Source organism: Gorilla gorilla, chromosome 9 (genome assembly GCF_029281585.2).
Source record: "Gorilla gorilla gorilla isolate KB3781 chromosome 9, NHGRI_mGorGor1-v2.1_pri, whole genome shotgun sequence".
NCBI classification, from domain to species: Eukaryota; Metazoa; Chordata; class Mammalia; order Primates; family Hominidae; genus Gorilla; species Gorilla gorilla.
Genome location: NC_073233.2, coordinates 52,669,550 through 52,696,689, shown reverse-complemented (window position 1 = coordinate 52,696,689; position 27,140 = coordinate 52,669,550). Strand labels below are relative to the sequence as shown.

Below are 27,140 nucleotides of genomic sequence, written 5' to 3'. Positions count from 1 at the left end.
ATGGTTTTCCTCAGGGCCAGGATGAGGGTAAACAAGTTGGCACCTAAGGTGTGACGTTTAAGGAGCTTGCCTGCCTGCCTGCCTGCCTGCCTCCCTCCCCCCCTCCCTTCCTCCCTTCCTTCCTTCCTTCCTTCTTTCCTTCCTTTCCCTTTCTTTCCCTTTCTTTTCTTTTCTTTCTTGACGGAGTCTCTCTCTGTCACCCAGGCTGGAGTGCAGTGGTCTGATCTCGGCTCACTGCAACCTCTACCTCCTGGGTTCAAGTGATTCTCCTGCCTCAGCCTCCTGAGTAGCTGAGATTACAGGTGTGTGCCACCACACCTGGCTAGTTTTTTGTATTTTTAGTAGACATGAGGATTCACCATGTTGGCCAGGCTGGTCTCGAACTCCTGACCTCAAGTGATCCGCCCGCCTTGGCCTCCCAAAGTGGTGGGATTACAGGTGTGAGCCACTATGCTCGGCCAGGAGGTGCCCTTTCTCAGGTCTGTCCAGGTGCCTCCTTGTATTCTGCTCCCTGGTTTCCAGATATAACAAAGGGTTTGTTGTGGCAATCCGAGCAGGATGACCGGTGCGGCAGAAGCCATCACATGTGTGTATCAAAGCCCACTTGCACCACCCTAGTCTTGCTTTTCATGGCTCCATGCCTTTGCATTTGCCATTCTCTCCACTCCAAATGCTCTTACCCCTTCTCTGTCTTACCAACTCCTCCCATCCTTGAAGCCTCGGTTCAAGGGTCACCCTCCTCCCGGCTGCCTTCCCTCACCTCCCCCTCCATCTGAATTACATGATACTCTGTGTCCCTTAATATCCTGTACACCCCTCCATCACAACATCCCCATGGCTGGTTTATTCCCCAACTTCCACCACCGGCCTGGGGCCTTTGAGGTAATGATGGTACATGCCTGCAGTCCCAGCTACTCAGGAAGCTAAGGTGGGAGGATGGCTTGAGATTGGGAAGTGGAGGTTGGAATGAGCCGTAATCATGCCACAGCATTCCAGCCTGGGCGACAGAGTGAGATCCTGTCTCAAAAAAAAAAAAAAAAAAAAAAGTTATCATTAATAATAATAACATTGAGGCCAGGTGCAGTAGTTCACACCTGTAATCCCAGCACTTTGGGAGACCGAGGCAGGTGGATCACTTGAGGCCAGGAGTTTGAGACCAGCCTGGCCAACATGGTGAAACCCCATCTCTAATAAAAATACAAAAATTAGCCAGATGTGGTGGTGCACACCTGTAATCCCAGCTACTCTGGAGGCTGAGGCAGGAGAATCGCTGAATATGGGAGGTGGAGGCTGCAATGAGCCATGATTGCACCACTGCACTCCAGCCTGGGCACCAGAGTGAGACTCTGTCTCAAAATAATAATAATAACAGCGTGGGATCCAGAGCCCAGGCTTTAATGGCCTTGCTATAAAGGCCTACGCTTTCCAGCAGTTAAAACTGATGCCCAGCAGCAGGCAGTGAGGTCTCTGTCACTGTCATTGGAGGTGGTCAAGCTGAAGCTTTGAGGGGGAGGGGCGTGGAGGCCAGTTCTGAGTTTTCATGATTCTGCCTGGCCTTGTCCCACTTTTCTTCTGGTGGGTGGCTGGTGGTAGTGTAGGCACCATCCCACCACCGTGCCCTTGCTTCTGTGTATGAAAGTATTGTGCCTGAGGTGGCTTGCTGGGATTACAGGTGCAAGCCACCTCGCCTGGCCTGTTTGACTTTTCTGAAACGTTTCCTGTTCTGTCTCACTTTGAAGTCTTTTGCCCAGGCTGCTGCTTTTTCCTGGCATGCCCCTTTTCCTCTTTTCTGCCTTTTATTAGTATTTTTAGAGTGGGGGATTTTGCTCTGTCACCCAAGCTGAAGTGCAGTAGCACGATCATAGCTCACTGCAGCCTTGAACTCCTGGGTTCAAGTGATCCTCCTGCCCCAGCCTCCTGAGTAGCTAGGACAACAGGCATGGGCCATTATTATCATGATTAAAAAAAAAAAAACTGTGGCCGGGCGTGGTGGCTCATGCCTGTAATCCCAGCACTTTGGGAGGTGGAAGTGGGTGGCTCACAAGGTCAAGAGTTCGAGATCATCCTGGCCAACACGGTGAAACCCCATTTCTACTAAAAATACAAAAATTAGCTGGGCGTGGTGGCGTGTGCCTGTAGTCCCAGCTACTCGGGAGGCTGAGGCAGGAGAATCGCTTGAACCCGGAAGACGGCGGGTGGTTGCAGTGAGCTGAGATCCTGCCACTGCACTCCAGCCTGGGCAATAGAGCAAGGCTCCATCTCAAAAAAAAAAAAAATTTGCGTATGGACCAGGGTCTCACTATGTTGCCCAGGCTGGCCTTTAACTCCTGGGCTCAAGCAATCCTCTTGCCTTAGCCTCCCAAAGTGCTGGGATTACAGGCATGAGCCACCATGTCTGGCCATTTCCTGCCAATGTCTAACAATCTTTCCTGTCCCCTCCTCCAGAAAGGCTTGGTGCTCAGGTCTGGGTGAGGTACTCTCCTCTGTGCCTTCCTAGCCCCGGTTGTGAGGCCCTCTGTAGCACATGGTATCAATATTGCCTTTTTTCTTTTCTTTCTTTTCTTTCTTTTTTTTTTTTTTTTCTCAGACAGAGTCTTCTGTGTCACCCAGGCTGGAGTGCAGTGGCGCAATCTTGGCTTACTGCAACCTCCACCTCCTGGGTTCAAGCAATTTTCCCTGCCTCAGGAGTAGCTGGGATTGCAGGCATCTGACACCACGCCCGGCTAATTTCTATATTTTAGTGGAGACAGGGTTTTGCCATGTTGGCCAGGCTGGAACTCATAACCTCAGGTGATCCACCCGTCTCGGCCTCCCGGGGTGCTTGGGATTACAGGCGTGAGCCACCGCACCCGGCCCCGACATTGCCTCTTAATGCACAGCCAGTGCTTCTTGGAGCTCACTAGTTCTGGGCCCTGTTCTGAGCACTTTAGATGACTTACCTCCTTGAGTCCCCAATACAGCCTTGTTTTACAAATGAAGAAATGGGGGCTCAGAGACATTCCGGTTACAGAGTGTCTTACGTATGTCCTATGTTGCCTAGCAAATCACTACCACCTGGCAGCTTCAGACAACATACATTCCCTATCTCTGTGTCCATGGCTCACAGTCTGGGTATGGCTTAACAGGGTCCTTCCCTCTGGGTGTCACCAGGCTGCAGCCAGGTATTGTCTAGGCTATGTTTGCATCTGGAGCTTGGGGTCATCTTCTGAGCGTGTTCAGGTTGTTGGCAGAATTTGGGTCCTTGCTGCTATGGCACTGGGACCCTCGGCCCCTAGAAACCGCCCCTCCCCTCACAGCATGGCTTTCTGCCCCATGGCCAGCAGGAGGTGCTCTCTCTATTTAGGAAGGCCCAGTCCCTTCCTTCGTGGCTTTCACCTGATTAAGCCAGGCCCACCCAGGATCATCTACCTTTTTATTATTTATTTATTTTTTTGAGACAGAGTTTTGCTCTGTCACCCAGGTTGGAGTGCAGTGGCATGATCTCGGCTCACTGCAACCTCCACCTCCCAGGTTCAAGCAATTCTCCTACCTCAGCCTCCCGAGTAGCTGGGATTTTAGGTGTGCACTACAATGCCCACCTAATTTTTGTATTTCTACAAAGAGATGGGGTTTCACCATATTGGCCAGGCTGGTCTGGAACTCCTGACCTCTGCCCACTTCGAAGTGATCTGCCCACTTCAGCCTCCCAAAATTCTGGGATTACAGGCATGAGCCATTGCGTGCCCGGCCTCATCTCCCTTTTTAATGAACTCAAAATCATCCGATTTGGGATCTTAATTACATCTACAAAATCTCTTAACTGTTTCCAGAAAAGATCATCTAATTATGAGCGTGACGGCCTCTCATCTTCGCAGGTCCCCTCCATGTTCTAGGGGAAGGATTCAACAGGGCGTGTACACCAGTGGATGGGAATCTTGGAGGCTGTATTAGAATTCTACCTGCCACACACAGCTAGCAAGTGGCAGCTCCAATACTCAAATGCAGCTCTTCTGACTTAGAAGTCTATGCCTTCAATCCAGCTGAGGCAAAGGATACAAGAACTAAGAAACTGGCAGGTCTTAGGAGGACCAAACTGGGTATAGTATGTGAAGTGTCTAGCACAGTGCCTGGACCACAGTGGAGGCTCCATTCTTGCAGTGGCCATCCCCAAAGGCCAAGATGGTGGCTTTGATACTCTGTCTTGATCCTTGGAGCAGCCCTGAGGTGAGTGAATTGCAGCAGATTCTTTGGCTGTTTGGTTTGAATTCTGCACCTGGCTAGAAGAGAAAGCCCAATAGAAATGCCTTCTTGGCCAGGTGCAGTGGCTGACGCCTGTAATCCCAGCACTTTGGGAGGCTGAGGTGGAAGATTGCTTAAGCCCAGGATTTTGAAACCACAGTGAGTTATGATTGCACCACTGGACTCCAACTTGGGCAATAGAGCGAGATCTTGTCATTCATTCATGTACACATACATACATACATGGGGTTCTCCTTAAATAGGCAGATAAAAAACATTTATCTAAACTATCTTCCTAATCCTCAATTAAAAGCATACACATATAAAAGCTATAAATAAAGCCCAAAGACAGAAGAGGAAATAACAAATCAGTCAACAAAATATTGGAAAATAAAAAGTGAACAGGCTGGGCATGGTGGCTCACGCCTGTAATCCCAGCACTTTGGGAGGCCATGGTGGGCAGACTGAGCCCAGGAATCTGAGACCAGCCTGGGCAACATAGCGAGACCCTACCTCTACAAAAAAAAAAAAATGGCTTCTCATACTCCTATACCCCCACACCCCCTGCCAGAACATAAAATCAACCTACCCTTGTTGTTCCCCTGCCCTTTGGTTCTACTTTCCCTCCCCTCCAATGAAGAAAGGCACAAAGTCAGGAGTTGATGCTGCATCTTTTTTTTTTTTTTTTTTTAGTTTTGCTTTCTTAAAGCATGTGCTGAGCTGATGAAGAGAGCAGTTTGGCAATTAAAAAGGCCCAGCGGCTTGGGCAGCAGCAGGGGGGTGCCAGGTGAGGGTCGGGGAGTCCCTCTTTCCTGGGCCAGGGAGCAGCAAAGCCCGCACTAACTTCATAAAATATAAAACAAGGGAGGGGCGAAGGGAAGAGGGAGATTTGTAAAATACAATATCTTAGGGGATTGGCAATAATAAAAAATAAGGTTCATTATTTACAAACAATTTCTGTTCTTGGTCTCTGTACAGTGGGGGTGGGGTAAGGGGTGTCTGTGAGTGGGGTGCGTTGATGTGTCTGTTTGGGTGCAGGTGTGGGGGCAGGGAGGCAGTGGTCGTGTTGGGCATATGAGAGAGGAGGTGGGGGGTACCCAGTGAGTGGTTTGTCTGAGAAGGACGGATGGATGTTGGTAGGAAGGAGAATGAGAACAGAGTGGTCGGCCCAAGGGAAGAGTCCAAATATCAGGGGCAAGGAAGGGCTGGGAAGTGGAGCCTTTTCTCCTGGAATGGGAAGCTCCAGGAGGCAGGGGTACGAGGCGGATCCGGGTTAGTGAGCAAGAACTCCTCTTCTGGGTGCCAGGGGTCCGTCCTATGTCCTGGGTCTTGGCATGGCCTAGGAGAGTTTGATGGTGGTGTTGGGGCCCAGATCCCTGGAGAGAGAAGAGAGGCCAGGGATGACTGTCCAGCAGGAACGCTCTTACCCTCTGCAAGCTGGATCTAGACCCAGTAGGGATGGGGCCTTGGGAGGGTGTGGCCAATGTGGGGACCAAGGGTGGGCAGGAGGCAGGTGGAGCCTGAGACCTCAGGAGGGAAAGGGGCCACCCACCCACCTGTCGTGGAACCACTCCTTGGAGTGGGAGAAGTCGGGGCTGGTGCCGTTTCCACCGTCTTTAGGCCAGGCCTCACTCAGGTACTTGGTGGTCTCGTGGGTGCTGTCCAGGTGATCATGCTGCAGGTGGTCCTGGGGCCGCTGCTCTGCCGGCCCCCCGGGGTTGATTTCCCAGCCATCTGGGGGCTCCATGGGCAGCAGGGCGCTGCGGCCATCTTCCCATGAGCCTGCCCCGTCATCGTAGAATAGGAGGCTTCGGGAGGGCACTGGAGAGGGAGTGTAGGATGAGCGGTGTGCCCAAGATTCCCTCAACATCCTGGCCACATTCATGGCCTAGTGGTTAAGGACGCAGGCCCTGGATCTGAGTCCCAGCTCTGACACTTCCCGGATGTGTGACCTCAGGTAAGCCACACACTTTGCTTTAAACTTTCTGAGCCTCAGTGTGCTCATCTGTAAAATAGGGATACTAGGACCAACCTCATGTAAATGAGAAGTTTAAATGAGGTAATACAGGGGAAGTGATTGAAACTGTGTTCAGGAAATACTCAGAAAAGTCACCTCTTCCTAGCAGAGGGTACTGAGTTTGGGCATCTGGGAGCCGTGTTCTAACCTCCACCACTTACTTGCTCTATCTCCTTTTTTTTTTTTTTGAGACAGAGTCTTGCTCTGTCGCCCAGGCTGGAGCGCAATGGCAGGATCTTGACTCCCTGAAATCTCCGCCTCCAGAGCTCAAGCGACTCTCCTGCCTCAGCCTCCCGAGTAGCTGGGACTACAGGTGTGTGCCACCATACCTGGCTACTTTTTGTATTTTTAGTAGAGACGGGGTTTCACCATGTTGGCCAGGCTGATCTTGAACTCCTGGGCCTCAAGTGATCCTCCCACCTTGGCCTCCCAAAGTGCTGAGATTACCGGAGTGAGTTACTGCACCCGGCCGGTCCACCACTTACTTTCTGTGAGACCTGGAATAAGTCTCTTCCCCATACTAGATCCTAATTTGCCCTTCAGAGAAGGAAAACAAACATTTGTTGGACACCCATCATTTGTTAGGCATTATCCAAGGCCCACAGACCTAAGTAGAGTGGTTAAAATCTTAGAGAAACTCTAGGGAATGAGGTTTCTTTAGCCCCGCTTCCCAGAGGAGGCAATGAAGTTCCAGGCACTCAGGGAAATTGTCCTCCCTGAAGGGAGGATGCGAACCCAGGTCTGCCTGGCCCTGGGATCTGCTGCCCCTCCGGCTCTGCAGCCATGACCTCATAGTCTGTGTGAACAGAGGTCCCTGGAACTGCGCAATGCGCCAGCTCTGCAAACCAGCCTGCTCCAAAGCCATCTGCCTGCTGGGATGTGTCTTCCTCTCCGCCCAGCCCAGGTCCTGGGCCTAAAACCCACTGACTTCCCTCCAAGGGGCTCATTCATTCCCTCCTCTCACTGTGGCTTTATCCATCAACCCCAGCTCTCTTTCCACTCCTTTTTCTCCAGTGGCTTCTGTGGCCTTGGAAAAGCAGACACATGGCTCTCCAGACCTTGCATCGCTGCTGCCCACCCGCCTTTAGTGACCACCCCGTTCTCTCCTCCTCAGCCTGCACGTGTCCGGGCAGGAGCTTTCACTCTCCCTGTCTCTACTTCCTCTTTCCCTAACCCTCCCCACACCAGCTTCCTCCCCTCAAGGCCCTCAACGTCTAGCTCATCCTCCCTGCTATATCCCTCCTTCTTGAAACTCACTCCTTAATCTTCCCTCCTCTGACCTCCCATCTGTTTCCTCTTCCTCCTCTTGTCCTGCCAGACACGTGGTTCTTGGTAAGTGACTGACTGGTAAGTGATGAGGGACAGACAGGAAGTTCCTCTGTGGGTCCACCTGAAGGATTCTCTGCCTCTGAAATCCACACTCTTCTTTGCTGGGCCCTACCCTGGTTGTCCCTTTGCCAGCTACTGTGATGTAGCTATTCTCTCCTCCGTGAGCTCTAAGAGACTGAGTGTGCTCATTTCATAAGCACAGACACTGTGCTATTTCATGCACTGTCTCACAGCCATGGCTCAGTAAGTGCAAAATTGCCACTCCCATTTTCTAGATGAAGAAATGAAAGCTTAAGACACATGCCCCTGGTCACACAGCAGGTGGCAGTGCCAGTTACGATGGACTTGACATCCCCATGCTCCTAACCACTGTACATTTACTATCCCCCTTGGAAACAGTAGATATCTGAACCCACACCACCGCTACCCTTCTTCTGTCCATGGTAGACATTATCAGTGGATCATGACACTCCTTCCTGTCAATTCTGAATGGTGCCTCAGAATCCTTCTTTTTTTTTGAGATGGAGTCTCACTCTGTCACCCAGGCTGGACTGCAGTGGCGTGATCTAGGTTCACTGCAACTTCTGCCTCCCAGGTTCAAGTGATTCTCCTGTCTCACCCCTCTCAAGCAGCCGGGACTACAGGCACATGCCACCATGCCCAGATAAGTTTTGTATTTTTAGTAGAGACGAGGCTTCACCATGCTGGCCAGGCTGGCATCGAACTCCTGACCTCAGGTGATCCACCGCCTCGGCCTCCCAAAGTGCTGGGATTACAGGCATGAGCCACTGCGCCCGGCCCAGGGTCCTTCTTAACTCAGTGTTTCAGGCAGCTACCACCACCTTATTGGAAATGGCTTTTGAGCTGAAACTCACTTGCTGTCCCTATCATGAGATACTGATGGTGCCTAGCAGATGCCCCATAAGCACTGGCACCATAATGCATGGGGCCCGGGGCTGGAACATTCCTGTTATCCCCTAAACCCACCTCCTGCAAGCCACTCCTGAGCTCTCTGGGAGCTAGGCTGGGCATTGGGAGCTCTGTATTTTAGTCCCAATTCTACCACAAACACTGAGCAAAGCATAGACTCTCTTTGGGCCTCAGTTTCCCCATCTGGAAAATGAGGCAAAATGAGATAATGCCGACCCCACACTTGGCTTCTTTCTTATGTCTGGCTTCTGCCTGGACACTGGGGCTGAGGCAGGGCAGCCCCAGCCCAGGGAGCTGGCATGACAGGCGGGCACTCACTCTGGCTGGCCGTGTAGACGCTGTCTGTGGCCAGGGGGTCTTCCTTCACAGTCTGGGAGCCGGAGGAGAACTCGGGAAGGCAGGGCACGAGGGAGCCCAGCACCAGAACAAAGCACAAGGCTGCCACCTGGTAGCAAAGAGAGAGTGGCATCAGATCTGGGGTAAGGAGGGGCCACGGCCCTGACCACCCCACTCCTCCTCTCCCAAACCAACAGGCGCAAAAGTCTTAGCGATTTCCCAAGGAAGCAGCTGCTCCAGTCGACCACTCCCTCCTACATGTGGAGTCTCCTATCCTTTCTGGAGAAGGCAGGGACAGCCCAGGCCATCCCAGCCCATTGTAGGGGGGTCGCCACAGGCAGTGCTAGAAGTAAGAGGGAAGTGGCCAATGTGGAGTCCCCTTATGGGGTAGAGGAATCAGGAAAGGAAGGAATAGGTGCAGGTGGGGCTTGGGGCTGGGACGAGGGAGGGGGACACACCGCCACATCACGTTCTCAGCAGGATTCTGAGGAGCCTGGCTAGCGGGAGGTGCTGAGAGCCAGGGAGCCCACACTACCCCTGCCCATAGCCTGGTTCTGCTGCCTGACAGCTCGAGGGTGTCGGAGGGCCGGGGCATGCTGAGCCAGGCGGCAAGAGACTGGCCATTTCCAGAAGAAGATAGAGGAGGGACTGGAAGAGGTCTGAAGCACGCCCTGAGAGCCTTCCGGGTTTCCAGGGGTTTCCTCAGCCTTTTCACTGCCACCTGTTCCAGAAAGAACCACGTCCATTCTTCCCTGAGTCTCCCCAAGCCCTTCCCTGCACAAGGCCTGTGGAAGCCGCCTCCTCAAGGAACCTGCCCAGCTGTCCCCTAGCTGGGGCCACTGGAGTCACCTACACATCTACACTGTGTTAACCAGTCGGGGACCGGTGTGAGGCAGAAGGCACCATGGGCTTGGAGATGGAGGCTGGAGTCAGCTAGAACCAGCCCACCAGGCGCCAGGATGGTGTACCCTGGGACGCTGCCCACAATGTTACCGATCCTTAAAGCTCTGCCCAACCCTGGAAAAAGCCAGCCTTGGGAAGAACTCTCCTCCTGTGGGCCTGTGGTGGAGGGAGCCACACCTACCATGAGGCAGGTCCCAGTCTGCGTGGCGGCCATCTTGTAAGGTCTGGAGATCTTGTTGGTGACCAGAGTCTGGAGTTTCTGCAGCTGCTGGAGCAGGGTCCTGAGGAGGGCACAGCAGTCAGCTGGCAGGCTTTGACCCCGCAGGCATCTCTGCCTCCTGGAGCTCTCCTAGGGGGCTGGCTCCAGACTTGGCCTCCACGCCAGGTGCCCGTTTCAGTCAAGATAGGAAAGGTCACCTCCTGCGTGGCTCCTCTGCAGAGTGGCCTGGCACCTGGGGCCTGCCTCATGGTGACTGGCTGGGTCACCCTGTGGAAGCTCAGGCCTGCCCTGTGATGCTCCTGGCCAAGGGGGTTGGAGGAGGGAAGGCCTGCCCCCAGCTGCACAGATGCCAGCCTTCTTTTGCTTAACCGACACCTGCCATAGTTTCACTGACCTTCCCTCCCTGGCACCCCCAGCACCCTGAGCTGATAAGAAGGAGCTGTTTGGCACAGTGCCTGGTATATAGTGAGTGGCTAGTAAATGGTAGCTATTGTTTCTGTTAGGTTTTTTGTTTTGTTTTGAGACAGAGTCTCGCTCTGTCACCCAGGCTGGAGTGCAGTGGTGCGTTTGCGACTCACTGCAACCTCCGCCTCCCAGGTTCAAGTGATTCTCCTGCCTTAGCCTCCTGACTAGCTGGGACTGCAGGCGTGCGCCACCACGCCGGCTAATTTTTGTATTTTTAGTAGAGACGGGGTTTTGCCAGGCTTGTCTGGAACTCCTGACCTCAGGTGATCCACCCGCTTCGGCCTCCCAAAGTGTTGGGATTACAGGCATGGGCCACCGTGCCCAGCCATTTTTGTTTTATTGCTGTGTTTGCTTTTATCACGGAACTTCGTTTATTTATATATCTCCACATCAGTCTCCTTTACTAACTGTGGCCTCCCTGAGGGTGAGGACTGGGTCCCACTCAGCGTGGAATCTTCTGGGTGCATACGGAATGCGTTCAGCACAGGCTTGGTGGGCAAATGTTTAATCTCTCTCCATCCAACCGGGCACGTAGGGGTTGCAGTTCCCACAATGTACAGCAGGTGGCGAACTAACTACAAGGGCCTGGACCTACTTTGGGCCAGAAAGGAACCCCAGCCAGAGACAGAGGGGTGGGGTGGGGGGTCAGGTGGGATTCTCCAGGCCAATCAGGGAACAGAGGAGTGGCTGGATCCCGCTGGAGAAGCTGGGGGAGAAGGAAGGAAAGAAGGAAAAAGTCTTGTGTTGAGCACCTGCTGCATACCAAGGCTGTTGTCTAGGTTATTGTAATTAATCCCAGCAAATAATTATTAAAGACCTACCACAGGCTCATGGCTGGGCACTATCAGGAATTTGGAATGAAAATAATGGCGGGGTGTGGTGGCTCACGCCTGTAATTTCAGCACTTGTGGGAGGCTGAGGCAGGAGGATTACATGAAGTCAAGAGTTCAAGACCAGCCTGGCCAACATAGCGAAACTCTGTCTCTACTAAAAATACAAAAATTAGCCGGGTGTGGTGGTACACGTCTGTAATCCCAGCTATTTGGGAGGCTGAGGCATGAGAATTGCTTGAACCCAAGAGGCGGAGGTTGCAGTGAGCTGAGATTGTGCCACTGCACTCCAGCCTGGGCGACAGAGCAAGACTGTGTCTCAAAAAAAAAAAAAAAAAAAAAAGTAAATAAAAATAAAAAAGTAAAAATAATGAAAGAAGGCCAGGTGCAGTGGATCACGCCTATAATCCCAGCACTTTGGGAGCCAAAGCAGGAGGTATGCTTGAGTCCGGGAGCTGGAGACCAGCCTGGGCAACACAGCAAGACCACGTGTCTACAAAATACTTAAAATTAGCCAGGGGTGGTGGTGTGCGCCTGTGGTCCTAGCTACTTAGGAGGTTGAGGGGGGAGAATGAGGAGTTTGAGGCTGCAGTGAGCTATGATCACCCCACTACGCTCCAGCATGGGCAACAGAGTGAGACCCTATCTCAAGAAAATAAATAAATAAAAATAATGAAAGAAGAATAAAAGCTAACATGAATTGCACATTCCTAAATGCCAAGCATCAGGCTGGATCCTTTATTCGCAGGATCTCATTAATACCCTCACATCAATCCTATGAGATAATGTTTCTTTTCTTTTCTTTTTTTTTTTTTTGAGACAGAGTCTCACTCTGCCACCCAGGCTGGAGTACAGTGGCACCATCTCAGCTCACTGTAACCTCTGCCTCCCGGGTTCCAGTGATTCTTTTCCCTCAACCTCCTGAGTAGCTGGGATTACAGGCATGCACCACCACATCTGGCTAATTTTTGTATTTTTAGTAGAGATGGGGGTTTCACCATGTTGGCCAGGCTGGTCTCGAACTCCTGGCCTCAAGTGATCTGCCCGCCTCCACCTCCCAAAATGCTGGGATTACAGGCGTAAGCCACTGTGCCTGGCCCTATGAGATAATGTTTCTATCATCCCCATTTAGACAGAGAAACAGGGGCCCAGAGATATTTAACGATTTCTCCAGAGTCACAAAAATGGCAGAGCAGCGTAAGAACCCAGAGCTGTGACTTGACATGGCTGCTACCTGCCAGGCACTGTCCTGCTGTCTCTATACTCCTGTTTCTCAAACTTCATAGTACATGTGAATCACCCAAGGACCTTGTGAATGTGCAGTTTTTAGCTCAGTAAGTCTGGAGAGAGTTCTGAAATTCTGCATTTTTTTTTTTGAGACAGAGTCTGGCCCAGGCTGGAGTGCAGTGGCACAGTGTCAGCTCACTGCAACTGCCGCCTCTCGGATTCAAGTGATTCTTCTCCCTCAGCCTCCCGAGTAGCTGGGATTACAGGCGCCCACCACCACGCCCAGCTAATTTTCTATTTTTGGTAGAGATGGGGTTTCACCATGTTGGTCAGTCTGGTCTCGAACTCCTAACCTCAAATGATCCACCCCCCTCATCCTCCCAAAATGCTGAGATTACAAGCGTGAGCCACCGTGCCCAGCCTGCATTTCTAACAAGCTCCTAGGTGATGCTGATGTTGCCTGTCTGGGGCAGCTGGCTTTGAGTAACAAGGATTTACACCAGTGGTTCTCAAACTTGAGGGTGCAACCTAATTACGTGGAGGGCTTATTAAAACACAGGGCGCTGGGCCCTACCCCTGGAGCTTCTGATTCAGTAGATCTGGCATGGGGCCCGAGAATAAGCATTTCTAATAATTCCCAGGGATTGTTGCTGGTCTGAGGACCACACTTTGAAAACATCTGTTCACTTAAGCAACTCCCCAGCCCTGCCAGGTGTAGGTGAGGAAAAATGGGAACACAGAGAGGGGCAGGATGTAAGTGGCCCAAGGCTGCAGGGTGTGTTTCTGGGGTCCCTGTCATCCTAAACTTAGTTCTCTCTCCGCTCCCCTGTCTCCCAGAGCTATGCAGAGCCAGGCACGGGTTGCAGAGGGGCAGGGGGCCAGGTTGGATGCAGGAGGCACTACCCACCTGTTGGCATTCTCCAGGGTCTCCACCTTCTTCCACAGTTCATTGTTCTCAGATGTAAATGTCTCCACCCTGTAGGGGCCAAGCAGGCACAGGCTCAGGGGCAGACCCCAGACTCACAACAGCCCCTCGGCCCAGCCCACCACCATCACATTCCCTGTGCCCCCTGCCTCTGCTGCCCCATGAGGGAGGGCCTAGGGGAGGGCAGGTCAGGCAAGGGAGTGGATTGCCCACCCCTCCCAAGCCCCTTACTTCTTTTCTAGACACTCCACATACTCCTTCTTCTTACGACGGCTCTCCTGGGCCGAGATCTAGAGGGGGAGGCCCGAAAACAAGGGTTAGCACTGCCACATATTCACTTCCTGGGCCCCCCAATTTCAGAGCTGGTATGCCAGGGGAGCCCACCCACCAAGGAAGCCCTCTGAAGCCCCAGGGTGGCAGGCTTTACCTTGTTCTTGATTTTCCTCCGGACTCTCTTCAAGGCCTTCTCCTCGGCTTTGGTGAGGGGGAGTTTTGTGGGGATGGGGTAGCCCTCAGCAATCAGGGTCCGCTTCTCCTCCTCTGTCAGGAGCAGTGGCCCTGATGTCCCCTGTAATTTCTGTAGGAAGTATGATGTGGTAGTTAGGAGCCAGGCAGCCCTGGGTTCAAATTCAAGCTCTGCCATGTGCTATCTATATGACCTGGGCAAGGCACACAATGCTCTATGCCTCAGTTTCCTCATCTGAAAAGGGAGTGGATCTGGGTGAAATTCAGTAACATGTGTCAGGTGCCAGGGCGGTGCTGAGAGCTCAGGTATTAGGCTCTTAGTGCATTGTTCGGGAGGGCTTCCTGGATCCCATCCCTGAGACTGCACCCTCAAAGCTTACTTGTCCAGGGTGCCCCAAACAGCATCTCCCTCAGACCCCTCCCTACAATCTTGGCTTGGGAGACTCCACACCCATCCCAGGGCTCAGGGCCTAGCTCCATGTTTCCTGGGGATTCTGGACCATCTGGGCACTGCCCCTCACACAGCACTCCTTGGAGGCAGCCTGGGTCATCCCCTGGAGGTCAGGAATGTCAAGTTCTAGTCCTGGCTCTGCAATAGTCTCCTGTTCACCATGAGGCAGGGCGAAAGGATTTGAATTCCCAACCAGATGCGGTGGCTCACGCCTGTAATCCCAGCCCTTTGGGAGGCTGAAGTGGGCAGATCAAGAGGTCAAGAGATTGAGACCAGCTTGGCCAACATGGTGAAATGCTGTCTCTACTAAAAGTACATAAATTAGCTGGGCGGTGGTGTGCACCTGTAATACCAGCTACTCGGGAAGCTGAGGCAGGAGAATCACTTGAACCCTGGAGGTGGAGGTTGCAGTGAGCCGAGATCGTGCCACTGCACTCCAGGCGACAGAGCTAGACTCCATCTCAAAAAAAAAAAAAAAAAAAAGCCAGACACGGTGGCAAGTGCCTGTAATCCCAGCTACTTGGGAGGCTGAGACAGGAGAATTGCTTGAACCTGGGAGGCAGATGTTTCAGTGAGCCGAAATTGAGCCACTGCACTCCAGCCTGGGCAACAGAGCGAGACTCAAAAATAAAAGGATTCGAACTCCCATCTGCCAGGTAAGCATCCCTCTGAATTCTGATGAGGGTGGGGATCAGTCTCGGGGCTCCCCAAACCCTCCCGACTAGCCAGTGCGCTCAGGTGGATGTATTCAATTCCTCACTTCTGGGATCAGCCCACCCCCAGCTCCTTACGTGAGGGGCAGTGAGGAGCGGGGAGGTGGAGATGGCCGTGGAGGAGCGCGCCATGGGCCTGACAGGGCTGGAGGGGGGCAGAGAGCGGGGACTCTGGGAGCCGTCGCTGTCACTGCCATGGCTGCTGGGGGGCGTCGGAGGCATCTGCACCAGGTCCTCTGGGGAGAGCAGGGGAAATCGGGTTAGCAACGTTGCACATCAGCTCCACTTGGACATCATGAGTTCAGCTGATCATGGGCTTGCACCAGCCCTGACATTATGGGACACGGACTGCCAGGCGCTTGGTCTCAGCTATGACATCAGAAGCCCCTCTGCAGGGTCAGAAAGACAGTTGACATCTGGGTAGCCAATTCCTGGGTGCTGCCTCATCTGACACCACAGAGGCCCAGCTCCTTTACGGCTCGCCCTTGGCATAGACATCATAGGAGCTGAATTCTTGGGAGGTCCTCTGCGACCTCTGAGTTCACAGGGTTCAGGGCCTTAAGCTCAGCAACTCCAGAAGATCACTAAACTCTAGCTCAGCAACCCCAGAAGGTGACTGGGGCCTCTCTCTCATAGGGTCAGGCTGGGCAAGCAGGAGCGATGGCAGCAGTAGATTGGGCAAGAAGAGGACTGGACGAAGGCTGGGTGCAGTGGCTCATGCCTGTAATCACAGCACTTTGGGAGGCTGAGGCAGGTGGATCTCCTGAGTCAGGAGTTCAAGACCAGCCTGACCAATATGGCCAAACCCCGTCTCTACTAAAAAATACAAAAATTAGCCAGGCATGGTGGTGGGCACCTGTAATCCCAGGTACTTAGAGGCTGAGACAGGAGAATTGCTTGAACCTGGGATGGGGAGGTTGCAGTGAGCTGAGATCGTGCCATTGTACTCCAGCTTGGGTGACAGAGTGAGACTCCATCTCAAAAAACAAACAAACAAACAAACAAAAAACAAAAACGAAGAGGAATAGACAAAGAGTGGGCATGGATGGAGGGACAGTGGGTAGGGCAGGGTGGGGAGGATATTCTGGGTGGGGGAAGGTTGTCAAGAGATAGGGATGGGCTAAACCAAGGAAGTGGGGATGCTATCTGCCTATGACTGGAGGGGAAAAGAGCCCTTCCCCTGGACACACCTACCTGGTGTCACTTTGAGGAACTGGTTCACCTCCAGAGGCTCTGCTTTGATCACTGGCAGCTGAGTCATCTCTCCCGGGGCCTGAGGAACAGACAAGCCCAGCTCCATTAGCTGCCCCTGGGTCTGTCCCCACCATGCCATCTACCCACCTCCTCCCTAAGGCTGGTTGCCTGCCCTGCACAGTTGGGGAAGTGGCTGGGCTTGGAGTTCTGGGCACAGCTGCAAGGGAACAGAGGCAAGTTCTTGAGCTTAAAGAAGCCAAGTCACACCTAAGAGAAAGGATTGCTGGCCAAGCAGTGTAGCTCAGACCTTAAGCTCAGAGAAGGTGAGCCTCTGAGGGTAGCGCCACCTTCCACACCAACTGTGAAGGCCACACAGGCTTTGGTATGTGGGTTGCCATGAGAATAAAACAAGAGGTAATGTCTGGAACAGTGTAGCTGTTCAATGGCTGGTAGCAGTAGTACAGAAGGAGGCATTAATTGGCTGGGGGCTCTGAGGATGCTCCCTGAGAAGTCAAAGTCTGAAATGAGTCCCGGGGTATAAATAGAAGTAGAATCCAGACAAAGAAGTTGGAGGCAATGAGAGCTCCTAATGGTTGTTGAAGTAAGGGCCTGATAGAATCAGATGGACATTTTTAACAAACATGAGTTTCTCTTTATTTCTATTCTGACTTGTTGTTCCAGAAAGGACTTCAAGAGCATGCATCACTTTGTACACGTGACTACCAACATGCAAGTAAGTGGTGCTCTGTCTGAGGAAGGCATGATGTTGGGGGCTGGATTGCAGGCCCTGGGCTGCAGCCCCAGAGAGATCATGATATTGTGGGTGGGACGCAGAATCCAGAATGTAGGCTGATGAGTAAGAATCCCAGAAGGTTCAAGTTGGCAGGGACCTTGGAGATTCCTTGGTCTACATCCCAGCTCAGCCCTCGAGTGACAGAGAGGGGACTGCGGTGCAGAGAGCTCACTGTTGACAATGCCAGCTCCTGTGCCTTCCACTAGGGGTTATGACCTCACTCGCGTGGGCTTCAGGGTCTGGCAGGCCGAATTTGGAAGGCAGGTCAGTTGCTTCTAACTGCATGATTTTGGGCAAATTACTTAACCCCTTGAGCCTCAGTTTCCCTTTCTGAAGCCTCCTCTTCCCTGGCTGCTGCTGCTGTCACTCCGTCCCTTCCTGCTTTGGCAAGGCCTGAGGAGTCTCAGAACCAGTCTTGGAGATGGTCTCAAAAGATCCTGCATATTTGCCACCGACCCTTGATCCCACGGGTCTGTGGTGGGGCAGGGAGGGGCTGACCTTTCTTGCCTTCAGCCACGTACAGTTAGAGCAAGTGAGCCGTGTGGCCAGCAGGGGGCAGGGCCAGCCACGCTCCCATCTAGGGATTTTAAGATGCTGCTCGTCCTGTGGAATCCCAGGGCTAGAAGCACCTTAGGGGGTTCATGAGCCCATTTTACAGAGAAGGAGGATGTGCAACATGCCCAGAACACAAAGGAGGCACCGAGTTGGGACTCAGGCAGGACCTCGGCTAGGAGCCAGGGGTCTGGGGTTCACATTCCCAGAGGGGTCTTGGGTTTATAGCTGAATGCTGTCATCTACACATTCGTGGAGGAGGAAGTTCAGCCTGAGAGTGTGGGTTAAAAATATTAATCTCATAAATGTAAACAATTGGAATATAGCACACTTTTTTTTGTAATTTCTTTTTTGGTCTTTTTTTTCTTTTTTAAAAATACTGAAGCTTTGAGAAAAGTCAGTGGCCTGGGCTGTCTCCACCTCTGAGACCCTGGACTGGGCTCCTGATGCCAGCCCTGCCTGGAGCCCTGCAAGCTGTCTTTTTCTGCACAGACGAGAGCCTCAGTTACTCCAAGGGGGCTGTGGCTTGTGCCCGTTGTAGGATGGTGAGGGGGCAGCCAGGGGGGTAGGCGGAGGCCTGGGCTGGGCGGGGGCTTCCCTCAGCCCTGAGGCTCATGTCTTCCTGTTCACAGAGCCCCAGGGCACAGGGCTTTGGGCACCTCTTCCCACAGACCACCCAGCCCTCCTCCCTCCCTCAGCCCCTACAAACAGTTCCCAGGCTCACCTGGTGGGGGATGGGCAGCCTGGACAAGGGGCTGAGGCCCAGCAGTGGGGTGGTGGCCATGGCGGCCGCAGCAGCCATGGCCGAGGGGGCAGCCAGAGGGTCCACGGGCAGCTCCGGGCTCTGCTCCTGCTTCACCATGATGGAGCACAGTTTGTGTCCCAGTGCCCATGCTCCATGCTCTGCATCTAGGGGAAGGGGAAAGGCTCAGGGGACTCTAGGGCAGAGGTCTCAGCCCCCTGCCTGCCCCCTGGGAGCTGCCCTAGGCTGAACTGAAGAGAGCTGTTAGGGTAGACCAGGGGGCAGGCAGGAAAGAGGGTGGTTGTGAGGTGAGGAGGAGTTGTCTGGGGCCAGAAGAGGTGAGGAGATCCTCTTCATTCAGCAGCTTACAGAATGAGCTTGGGCACCAGATTCACACTCCTCTTGATTGGCTGTGTGTGTGACCTTAGGCTAGTTGCTTAACCTCTCTGAGCCTGAGCTTCTTCATCTGTAAAATGGGGAAAGGAACAGGACGTACCTAATAGAGAAGTTCTGAGGCTTAAGTAGTATAATGTACATAAGACACTTAACACTGTGAGTGTTAATACTTAACACTGGTGAGAAGTAAATGTTCAGGCTGGGTGCCGTGGCTCACTCCTGTAATCCCAGCACTTTGGGAAGTTAAGACAGGCAGATCGCTTGAGCCCAGGAGTTCGTGACCAGCCTGGGAAACATGGCGAAATCACATCTCTACAAAAAACACACACACACAAAATTAGCTAGGTGTGGTGGTGTGTGTCTATAATCCCAGCTACTCAGGAGGCTGAGGTGGGAGAATCACTTGAGCGGCCAGGTGCAGTGGCTCACGCCTGTACTCCAGTTCTTTGACAGGCTAAGGCAGGTGGATCGCTTGAGTCCAGGAGATTGAGACCAGCCTGGACAACATGGTGAAAGCCTGTCTCTACTAAAAATACAAAAATTAGCCAGTTGTGGCGGCACGTGCCTGTAGTCCCAGCTACTCGGGAGGCTGAGGCAGGCAGGAGAATCACTTGAACCCGGGAGGCAGAGGTTGCAGTGGGCTGAGATCGCACCACTGCACTCCAGCCTGGGCAAGAGTGAGACTCTGTCTAAAAAAAAAAAAAAGAGAGAGAATTGCTTGGGAGGAGGAGGTTGCAGTGAGCCAAGATTGTGCTACTGCACTCCAGCCTAGACAGACAGAGTGAGACCCTGTCTTGAAAAAAAAAAAAGAGTAAGTGTTCAATAAATACAAGCCAGTGTTAATACAACTACTATTATTTAGTAAACATTTACTGTGCGCTGTGCTAGATGCTGGGGATGTAGCAAGAGTCACAAGCAGTTTAGCGTAGTTGGAATGCAAAGGGGAGTGGAAGATGGGGTCAGAGAGGCCAGTGGGGGTGGCTTGGCCTTGGAGGCTGGGTTAGTTCAGAGATGTGACTTTATCCTAAAGCAAATGGGGAGCCGCTGAAGAGTTTTGTATGTGCTCAAATTTTTTTTTAATTTTTTTATTTTTATTGAGACAGGATCTCACTCATTCGCCCAGGCTGGAGTGCAGTGGTGCCATCATGAGTCACTGCAGTCTTGACCTTCCTGGCTCAGTTGGTTCCCCCGCCACAGCCTCCTAAGTAGCTGGGACTACAGGCACATGCCACCATGCCCAGCTAATTTTTGTATTTTTTTGTTGAGATGTTGCCCAGGCTGGTCTCGAACTCCTGAACTCAAGTGATCCACCCACCTCGGCCTCCTGAAGTGCTGGGATTACAGGCATGAGCTATTGCACCTGGCCCAAATTTGCAATTTTAAGAAAGATTATGGCTGGGTGCGGTAGCTCACGCCTATAATCCCAGCTTTGGGAGGCTGAGGCAGGACGATCGCTTGAGCCCAAGAGTTCAAGGCTGCAGTGAACTATGATCAGACCACTGCACTCCAGCTGGGTGACAGAGCGAGACCCTATCTCTAAAATTAAATCAATTAAAAAAATATGGCCTGGCGCGGTGGCTCACGCCTGTAATCCCAACACTTTGGGAGGCTAAGACGGGCGGATCATGAGGTCAGGAGATCAAGACTATCCTGGCTAACATGGTGAAACCCCGTCTCTACTAAAAATACAAAAAAATTAGCTGGGCATGGTGGCGGGCGCCTGTAGTCCCAGCTACTCGGGATGCTGAGGCAGGAGAATGGCGCGAACCCAGGAGGCGGAGCTTGCAGTGAGCCGAGATTGCACCACTGCACTCCAGCCTGGGCGACAGAGCGAGACTCCGTCTTAAAAAAAAAAAAAAAATATATATATATATATATATACACACACACACACACATATATATGCACACACACATATATATACACACATATATATACACACACATATATGTATATATATACATATATATATATATAAAAGATCACTCTGCCCTCGTGTGGGGACTAGACTGGCTGCAGGCAAGATGGAGGCAGGGAGAACTGCAGGAAGTGTTGAAATCGGCCAGGAGAGAGAGAAGGGGAGGCCTGAGCAAAGGCAGTGGCAGTTGTGATGGAGAGGAGGGAACAGATTTAGAAAGAAGCATCCACAGGACCCAGTGACTGGGGGTATGAGGCAGGTGGAGGAGGCGGCAGTGGGGAGCAGTGAGAGGTGAGGCTGAGATTTCCTGAGGGAAGAACCCACCTCCTGCCCACCTAGTGGGCCTCCTGGTTTCACCTGGGCAATAGGGCTGGCAGGCATCACCCCTTTTTCTGATGGGTGCCCACAGTCTTCCACTCTAAGTCAACCCTGTTCATGGTGGCCCCACTGCCTGGTAGCCATTGAAGCAGCGGGTAAGACAGGGGAGAGGGGAGGGGAGCCAACATTCAAGGCAGGGCTGGGGGGGACTCTGGACTTTGGGGCCTGCTGTGGTGGGGGAGAGGCAGTAGTGGCTGATTGACCACCTTGGAGGCCAGGCCGCACCCTGTTGGGAGCCTGAGTGCCCAAGCTCTGGGCCACAGGCTGCTCATGGGCTCCAGGAATACCCACAATCTTCCCAAATTACAGGGCCTGGCCACTGGCCTCCGGGAAGCTGCCCCCTGCAAAGGGCCCACAGACAAATTGCTTTAAAAATAGACGTGGGAGCCGGGTGTGGTGGCTCACGCCTGTAATCTCAGCAATTTAGGAGGCTGAGGCGGGAGGATCGCTTGAGGCCAGGAGGTTGAGGCTGTGGTGAGCTAAGATCGCAACACCGTACTCTAGCCTGGGTGACAGAGTAAGACCCTGTCACCCTGCCCCCCCCCCCTAAAAATTAATAATTAAAAAAAGACTTAGGGTGGCTAAGGAGTTGCTGGGCTGACCTAAGAGGGGTGGATGTCCCTGCCTTCATGGGGTTTGGGGGGAGGTACAAAGGTTTGTCTTTGCCCCTAGGGAATCTCAAAGACTATCAGACACAGCTCACACTTCTTGCGCTGAGCACATCTAAGCCCTTGACACACATGAGCTTCTATTTTTTTTTTTTTCTTTGAGATGGAGTTTTGCTCTTGTTGCCCAGGCTAGAGTGCAATGGTGCGATCTCAGTTCACCGCAACCTCTGCCTCCCGGGTTCACCGATTCTACTGCCTCAGCCTCCCGAGTAGCTAGGATAACAGGCATGCGCCACCACTCCCGGCTAATCTTGTATTTTTAGTAGAGACGGGGTTTCTCCATGTTGGTTAGGCTGGCCTTGAACTCCTGACCTCAGGTGATCCGCCCTCCTCGGCCTACCAAAGTGCTGGGATTACAGGCGTGAGTCACGCGCCTGGGCAAATGAGCTTCTTTACTCCTCCCAGCAACTCTCTGGGGGCAGGCACCATTGTTCTCCCCATTTAACAGGTGAGAAAATTAAGAAATTCACTCAAGACCGGGTCCTTCAGAGGGAAAGAGGAATAAGATAAGAACACTGTTCATTGTTACAAGCACCCATAGTGTTTCTGTTTTATTTTTTTTCTTTTTGAGACAGGGTCTTGCTCTGTCGCCTAGGCTGGAGTGCAGTGGTGCCATCATAGCTCGCTGCAGCCTCGACCTCCGGGGCTTAAGATATCCTCCTGCCTCAGGCTTTTAGGTAGCTGGGACTACAGGCATGTGCCACCATGCCTGGCTAATTTTTTAATTTTTAATTTTGTGGAGAAGGTGTTTTGCTATGTTGCCCAGGCTGGTCTCAAACTCCTGAGCTCAAGCAATCCTCCTGCCTCGGCCTCCCAAAGTGCCGGGATTATAGGTGTGACTCAGCATGCTTGGCCCACCCATAGTATTCATAGGACTTTTATGTGCACAATGAAAATAGTCACTAATTGTTATTATTTATATTAATTTTTGAGACAGAGTCTCACTCTGTCATACAGGCTGGAGTACAGTAGCATGATTTCGGCTCACTGCAACCTCCGCTTCCTGGGTTCAAGCAATTCTCCTGCTTCAGCCTCCTGAGTAACTGGGATTACAGGCACACACCTCCACTCCCAACTAATTTTTGTATTTTTAGTAGAGACAGGATTTCACCTGTTGGCCAGGCTGGTCTTGAACTCCTGGGCTCAAGCAGTCCTCCTGCCTCGGCTTCCCAAAGTGCTGGGATTATAGGTCTGAGCCACTGCACTTGGCTGCTGCTAATTATTGATGTATATATTATGTGCTGGGCACTTAGCAGGGTATTTTGTATATATATATTTTTAAGCCTGACCAGAACTCTCAAGGCGTATATTATTTTCATTTTATCATTGAGGAAACAGAGGCCTAGAGAGGTTAAGTAACTTGCGCAAGATCACCCAGTGGCTGGTGGAGACACGGGGATGCACACCAATGCCCTCGTGGGTCCCAACCCAATAGCCCTGGCTGCCCTTCTTGACCGGCAAATGTGGTGGTGGCAAGGGTTTGCGGTTGAGAATCAGGGTGTGCTATTATGTCTCTGTTCTGCATTTTACTGTGGGCGTGACCTAGACAACTGAGCTTTTGTGAAGTCTCAGTTTTCTTTTTTATTTTTTTTTGAGACAGAATCTCGCTTTGTCACCTCCGCTGGAGTGCAGTGGTGCAATCTCAGCTCCCTGTAACCTCCGCCTCCTGGGTTCAAGCAGTTCTCCTGCCTCAGCCTCCTGAGTAACTGGAATTAACAGGCGCACGCCACCATGCCTGGTGAATTTTTGTATTTTTAGTAGAGACGGGGTTTCACCACGTTGGTCAGGCAGGTTTCGAACTCCTGACCTCGTGATCTGCCCGCCTTGGCCTCCCAAAGTGCTGGGATTACAGGCGTGAGCCACTGCACCCGGCCAAGTCTCAGTTTTCTTATCGGTCACGTGGGGATTATGATAAAAGTGATTCCAATCTCACCTGTCAGTCATGAGAAATAAATGTGATAATTAACATGAAGGCAATCTGTAGACTGGAGAGTACTATAGAAATGTTTATTGTTATTTGCATTTGTAGATATAGATACTAAGGATTACAGAGGTTAAGCAACATGTCTGTGATCACGCAGCCAAAAGCGACAGAGCCAGGACCACCTGTATTTGAGGAAATGCCTGAAGGGACCATTTCTAAGTGGGGCACAACGTGGGTCTTGAATGCTGATTACCTGAGTGGAAGAACTCAGGGTGCTCTTTGCTTTAAAGGATGGAGTTAGGGGGAGAGGAGAGCTTTAGAGAATGCTACCTTCAGGAATAAAAGAGGGTACAGGAATCTCTCTCAAGTAGCGTCTCAGAGGACAACATAGTATGAGGAGGCAGTGAGGTTCTAGAGTCTTGGTAACTTGTCTACAGCTTATTATTATTATTATTATTATTTGAGACAGAGTCTCGTTCTGTTGCCCAGGCTGGAATGCAGTGACGCAATCTCAGCTCACTGCAAGCTCCGCCTCCCAGGTTCACGCCATTCTCCTGCCTTAGCCTCCTGAGTAGCTGGGACTACAGGCACCCGCCACCATGCCCGGCTAATTTATTTTTTATTTTTAGTAGAGATGGGGTTTCACTCTGTTAGCCAGGATAGTATTATTATTATTTTTGAGACAGAGTCTCGCTCTGTCGCCCAGGCTGGAGTGCAGTGGCTTGATCTCGACTCACTGCAACCTCCGCCTCCTGTGTTCAAGTGATTCTCATGTCTCATCCTCCAGAGTAGCTGGGATTACAGGTGCCCACCACCACGCCCGGCTAATTTTTCTATTTTTAGTAGAGACGGGGTTTCACCATGTTGACCAGGCTGGTCTCGAACTCCTGACCTCAAATGATCCGCCCACCTCAGCCTCCTAAAGTGCTGGGATTACAGGCGTGAGCCACAGCACCCGGTCTATTTTTTTTTGAGACGGAGTCTCGCTCTGTTGCCCAGGCTAGATTGCAATGGTGCAATCTTGGCTCACTGCAGCCTCCGCCTCCCAGGTTCAAGTGATTCTCCTGCCTCAGCCTTCAAAGTACATGGGATTACAGGCAGCATGTAATGTAGGCACCATGTGATGGAGGGCATCATGCTGGGCTAATTGTTGTATTTTTGTAGAGACAGGGTTTTATCACGTTCGCCAGGCTGGTCTTCGTCTCCTCACCTCAGGTGATCCACCCGCATCAGCCTCCCAGAGTACTGGGATTACAGGCATGAGCAACTGCACCCAGCCAGTTATTATTATTATTATTATTATTTTTGAGATGAAGTCCCACTCTGTTGCCCAGGTTGGAATGCAGTGGTGCGATCTCAGCTCACTACACCTTCTCCACCCGGGTTCGAGCAGTTCTTGTGCCTCAGTCTCCTAAGTAGCTGGGATTACAGGAGCGCACCACCACGCCTGGCTAATTTTTGTATTTTTTTTTTTTTTGAGACGGAGTTTCGCTCTTGTCACCCAGGCTGGAGTGCAATGGCTCACGGCAACCTCCGCCTCCTGGGTTCAAGCGATTCTCCTGCCTTAGCCTCCCGAGTAGCTGGGATTACAGGCACCCACCACCGCGCCCAGCTAGTTGGTTTTTTTTTTTTTTTTTTTGAGATGGAGTCTCGCTCTGTCGCCCAGGCTGGAGTGCAGTGGCGCAATCTCGGCTCACTGCAAGCTCCGCCTCCCGGGTTCACGCCATTCTCCTGCCTCAGCTTCCCAAGTAGCTGGGACTACAGGCGCCCGCCACCACCCCTGGCTAATTTTTTATATTTTTAGTAGAGACGCGGTTTCACTGTGTTAGCCAGGATGGTCTCGATCTCCTGACCTAGTGATCCGCCTGCCTCGGCCTCCCAGAGTGCTGGGATTACAGACGTGAACCACCGCGCCCGGCCCTGTATTTTTTTTTTAGTAGAGACAGGGTTTCACCATGTGTTGGCCAGGCTGGTCTCAAATTCCTGACCTCGGGTGATCCACCTGCCTCGGCCTCCCAATGTGCAGGGATTACAAGCGTGAGCCACCACACCTGGCCCCACAGTTATTATTGAATTACCCCCACTGTCTCCTCTAAGTCAGCGGTTTGCAAACCTGAGTGTGCATCAGAATCACCTGGAAGGCTGGGCCCTACCCACAGGGTTGTGATTCAGCAGTTTTGGGGTGGAACCCGAGAATCTGCATGTCTAACAGATTCCCAGGTGATGCTGCTGGTCTGGGAACCACACTTTGTAAACCACTGACTTAAGTCAGCAAAAAACCCTCTTGAGAAGTGCTCCTCTGGCTTTGAACTGAGGGAGAACAGAAAGGCAGGGAGCAGCACCTCCTAAGGGGTTTGTGGTGGCTCCTCTTGGAGCCTCTGGGAGTCTCAGGCTGCAGGCACACTCTCTTGTCACCCCAGAGCTTCCTCCCTCCTGGGCCTCCTGGGCCTGTGCTGTCCCCAGGTTCTTCCACCTCTTACCTTGGGTGGTGTCCTCCATCTTGATGGGCACAAGGGGGCTCTGGGGCGCTGAGTCGCCACTCAGGGAGTAGCTGTGCTCCGCCTGGATGCCTGGCGTAGGGGAGTCCAGTTCCATGTCCAATAGAGGGCTCTTCTCATCCAGCACAGGGTCATCAAAGAAGCTGCTGAACAGGTCATTGGAGAAGTCCTCCATGTTCTCCGTGAAGTGGTCCAGGTGCTCAGGAAAGTGCTAGGTAAGGAGGAGGTGAGGGGAAGAGGGAATTCAGCTTTGCTTGGGAAGGGGGTGCAGGTGCTACTGTGGTGGTGCAGCACCCCACCATGGCCACCACTGTCCCTGCAACCTCCCATTACTGTGCCCATTCCCATTAATATCAGCAACATCACCAATCTCCCCACTACCAACATTGCAACACCAACTCTCATCATTTCCATCATGACCGTTACCACTGTCATCCCATTCTCTCTACCACCAGCTCCACCCTCACCATTGTTATCTGCAAGGGTGAGCTGAGGATGGGATCAAAAACTCCCTGGACCAGGCAACAGGACACTGGGCTCTGTGACCTTTGTCAAATCACTTAAACTGCGTGAGTCAGTTTCTCAGTCCTTCTTACTTCCTTCATAGGCTGATGTGAAGACAAAGTAAAAGAACAACCGTGTGTCTACGCCAACAAGTTTGTTTTCCAAAGGCAATATTAGTGAATTTTGTATGATCTTTTGCTGGAATGTGGGAAGGGAGTGATGCAGGGCAGTGGGATTCTTGAGGCCTCCAGTCTCCTCAGCAGCACAGTGTCCATCTGTCCTCAAGACTTCAGGGTCTCTCTCCTTTCCCAAGCCATCCTTTATACGGAGTGGTTAGGCTCCGGAGACCTACTATTTAGGTTCGAATGGTGGCCTCCATCCTTCTAGCTATGACTCAGTGCTGTTTAAACTGTGGGTGGTGACTCATTAATGGGTTGTGAAATCAATTTAGTGGGTCACGACCAGAATTTTAAGTAAAAATAAAACAGAAAAAAAAAGTAGAAAATATCAGAGTGCACAGCACACAGTGGAGTTAAATACCTGG

General features: G+C 52.1%; 1 protein-coding gene across 2 annotated transcripts in view; it reads right to left on the bottom strand.

Annotated features, from left to right (window-relative positions):
• Window positions 1-4,877: 4,877 nt before the first annotated feature.
• Window positions 4,878-27,140, bottom strand: part of CREB3L1 (cAMP responsive element binding protein 3 like 1) — a 43,798-nt gene continuing 21,535 nt past the window's right edge. The window contains exons 2-12 of one of the 2 annotated variants that reach the window (XM_004051013.5): window positions 26,075-26,303; window positions 18,293-18,477; window positions 16,224-16,302; window positions 15,108-15,265; window positions 13,828-13,977; window positions 13,632-13,690; window positions 13,383-13,451; window positions 9,915-10,014; window positions 8,813-8,939; window positions 5,775-6,039; window positions 4,878-5,594 (exon numbers count right to left, since the gene is read on the bottom strand). In XM_004051013.5, the coding sequence (XP_004051061.3) occupies window positions 5,558-5,594; window positions 5,775-6,039; window positions 8,813-8,939; window positions 9,915-10,014; window positions 13,383-13,451; window positions 13,632-13,690; window positions 13,828-13,977; window positions 15,108-15,265; window positions 16,224-16,302; window positions 18,293-18,477; window positions 26,075-26,303 (1,458 nt within the window). In that variant the 3' untranslated portion in view covers window positions 4,878-5,557. The remainder of the gene's footprint in view (window positions 5,595-5,774; window positions 6,040-8,812; window positions 8,940-9,914; window positions 10,015-13,382; window positions 13,452-13,631; window positions 13,691-13,827; window positions 13,978-15,107; window positions 15,266-16,223; window positions 16,303-18,292; window positions 18,478-26,074; window positions 26,304-27,140) is intronic. The other variant, XM_063711106.1, reaches the window with a different exon arrangement.